Consider the following 2313-nt stretch of genomic DNA (forward strand, 5'->3'; position numbering starts at 1 on the left):
ATAGCCCACAGGCTGAATCCATCCACACCCTGTTTTTGTAAATAAAGTTTTATTGGAACGCAGCCATGCCCACTTGTTTATGTATCATCTATGGCTGCTTCTGTGTTGCAATGACAGTGCTGAATAGTTGAGATGCAGACCCTATGGTCCCCAAAGCGGAAAATATTTACTGTCTGGCTCTTCACCAAAAAAGTTTGCTGAACCTCCAGCTAAAACACGTATGCAGATTCAAACTACACCTTCTGACTAAGGATTGGGACAACAACCATAAACCCACAAGTGATTTTATACTGCTATGGTTTGAATGTTTTTGTTCATCTCATAACTCATGTGTTGGAAACTTACCATCCAATGTGACGGTGATGGAAGGTAGAGCTTACTGGGAGGTGTTTAGGTCATGAGGGCTCCACCCTTCTAGATGGATTAATGCTGCTATAAAATGGGCTTGCAGGAGTGGGTTCCCTCTTCTGCTTCTCCCCTCTGGAGGATGGATATAGCATTCAAGGCACCATATTGGAAGGGGAGACCTGGCCCTCACCAGACACTAAAACCTTGATCTTGGATGTTTCAGCCTTCAGCACTGTGAGAAATAAATTTCTGTTCTTTATAAATTACCCAGTTTGAGGTATTCTGTGACAGCAGAACAAAACAGACTAAGACGAATACCCCAGAAATATATAAAAATCCAGATATCTGATTGTCTCACAGGTTTATTTCTTACCCATGAGATACCTGCATAAAAACCTGTTGTCTCCCTTAAATTTATCTGCAAAGTTTCCTAAGCAAAGCAGTGCTACTGATTTAGATGTTCCCAAATTAGGAATGTGAATTCCAAAGTTACATGACACTGATGGCCAAATTTTAAACGTAAATACAACAAAAAATGAAGCAAATGAGCATACCACTGGTCAGTGTAGTCAAAGAAGGAAGCCCTACAGCTGTTTTGATGAGCTACTTTGAATAAAATCCACTGATTAGCTGAAAAGTAAAGGAACATGGCAAATAAAATTACCTGATGAAGACTCTTCAGTATTGCTCAACTTTTTCCAGCAGATGCAGTTTATAACTCCAGTGCCATCGTCCACTGCAAGAGAACCGTAGAAGGGCAGAAGAGAGATTTGGGCATGGCTGGTAAATTAGCGTGCTGTCACTACATTTAGCCATCCTGAAAGATGACATTTCTCAATGGCCTGGAGGGGCAAATTCCTTATCAAACTCTCCTTCCACCTTTAAAAACAACCTCTCACCATACCCTAGTATGAACTGCTTGCCTGTACAAGTCAGTGTAATAACACACAAGCCCAATGGGATGTATTCAGCATTTTACTTACCCTACCTCAAGGGTACCGACGATTCTTGTCTACAACTCTCTACTAAAAATGATGTCCTCAGGAAGTTAAGTGCAAAAATCTCAATGACGGCTCACATAAAAAAATCAGCCTTTCCCTCCCACCCTAAAACAAGAAAGCATCACATGGTCTGTGGTTAGAGGTACAGGCACTTAGAGCACAGCCTTCTGTCACTATTTCTCTTTGCTGTTGTGGGACTTAACAAAACAAAGCATTCCAAGTCATTTGGCCTGGGCTTCTCTTTGTGGAAGAGCTTCTGCCCAGTCCTCCCCACTGCAGGGGATGTAAAGAAAGCCAAGCACATCACAGAAGGGCACCATTTTATTTTTATAATAGAAAATAATTATTCCCTAGCAACAAAAACAATACTGGTCTGGCTAATTTCATTCCTAGTGCAAAAAAAAAAAAAAATCAAATAATTCCCATTGCACTTGGATTTATAACTGTAGAAGAATTTGGAGATGGTTGCTAGGGGATAATGGGCATTTTTTCTTTGCCTAATTTCTTACAAACTCAGAATAGAGGTTGCTAAGCATTGGGTCAGTAGGCCTCATAATTTTAAAAAAATCACCAACTAGACTGTTGTAAAAGCACACATAATATAGAAGAAATATAAGGCAAAATTTTTTTACTGCTGGCTTAAATCTGTGTTGAAAGAAAGCCAAGAAGAATATTTCTTATACAAAACTAAATCCTAGATGGGTTTCATTTCATTAAATATAAAATAGGTAAACTAAGAAGAAGACATGGATAAATACTTTTAACCTTGGGCTTAATGTTGGTGGGGACAGACTTCCTTAAAAAGAACCCAAAAATCAGAACTCATTAGAAAAAAAGTCTGATACCTTTGACTATCTAAAAAATAATACTGGACAGCAACTTTCCAAATGGTAGGGTTAGTGCTTTAATATATAAAGAGCTCATATAAATTAATGAGAAAAAATGGCTGGGCCTGGTGACTCAC

The 2313-nt window shown here is 39.0% G+C and overlaps 1 protein-coding gene across 3 annotated transcripts in view; it reads right to left on the reverse strand.

Moving 5' to 3' along the window:
• The window catches only part of OBFC1 (oligonucleotide/oligosaccharide-binding fold containing 1), a 38525-nt gene that overhangs the window by 20173 nt on the left and 16039 nt on the right, over positions 1 to 2313 (reverse strand). For all 3 annotated transcript variants that reach the window (XM_012661643.1, XM_012661644.1, XM_012661642.1), the window contains exon 4: positions 1013 to 1084. In XM_012661643.1, the coding sequence (XP_012517097.1) occupies positions 1013 to 1084 (72 nt within the window). The remainder of the gene's footprint in view (positions 1 to 1012; positions 1085 to 2313) is intronic.

The sequence above is a fragment of the Propithecus coquereli genome, unplaced genomic scaffold (genome assembly GCF_000956105.1).
Source record: "Propithecus coquereli isolate 6110/MARCELLA unplaced genomic scaffold, Pcoq_1.0 Scaffold73, whole genome shotgun sequence".
Classification (NCBI taxonomy): Eukaryota; Metazoa; Chordata; class Mammalia; order Primates; family Indriidae; genus Propithecus; species Propithecus coquereli.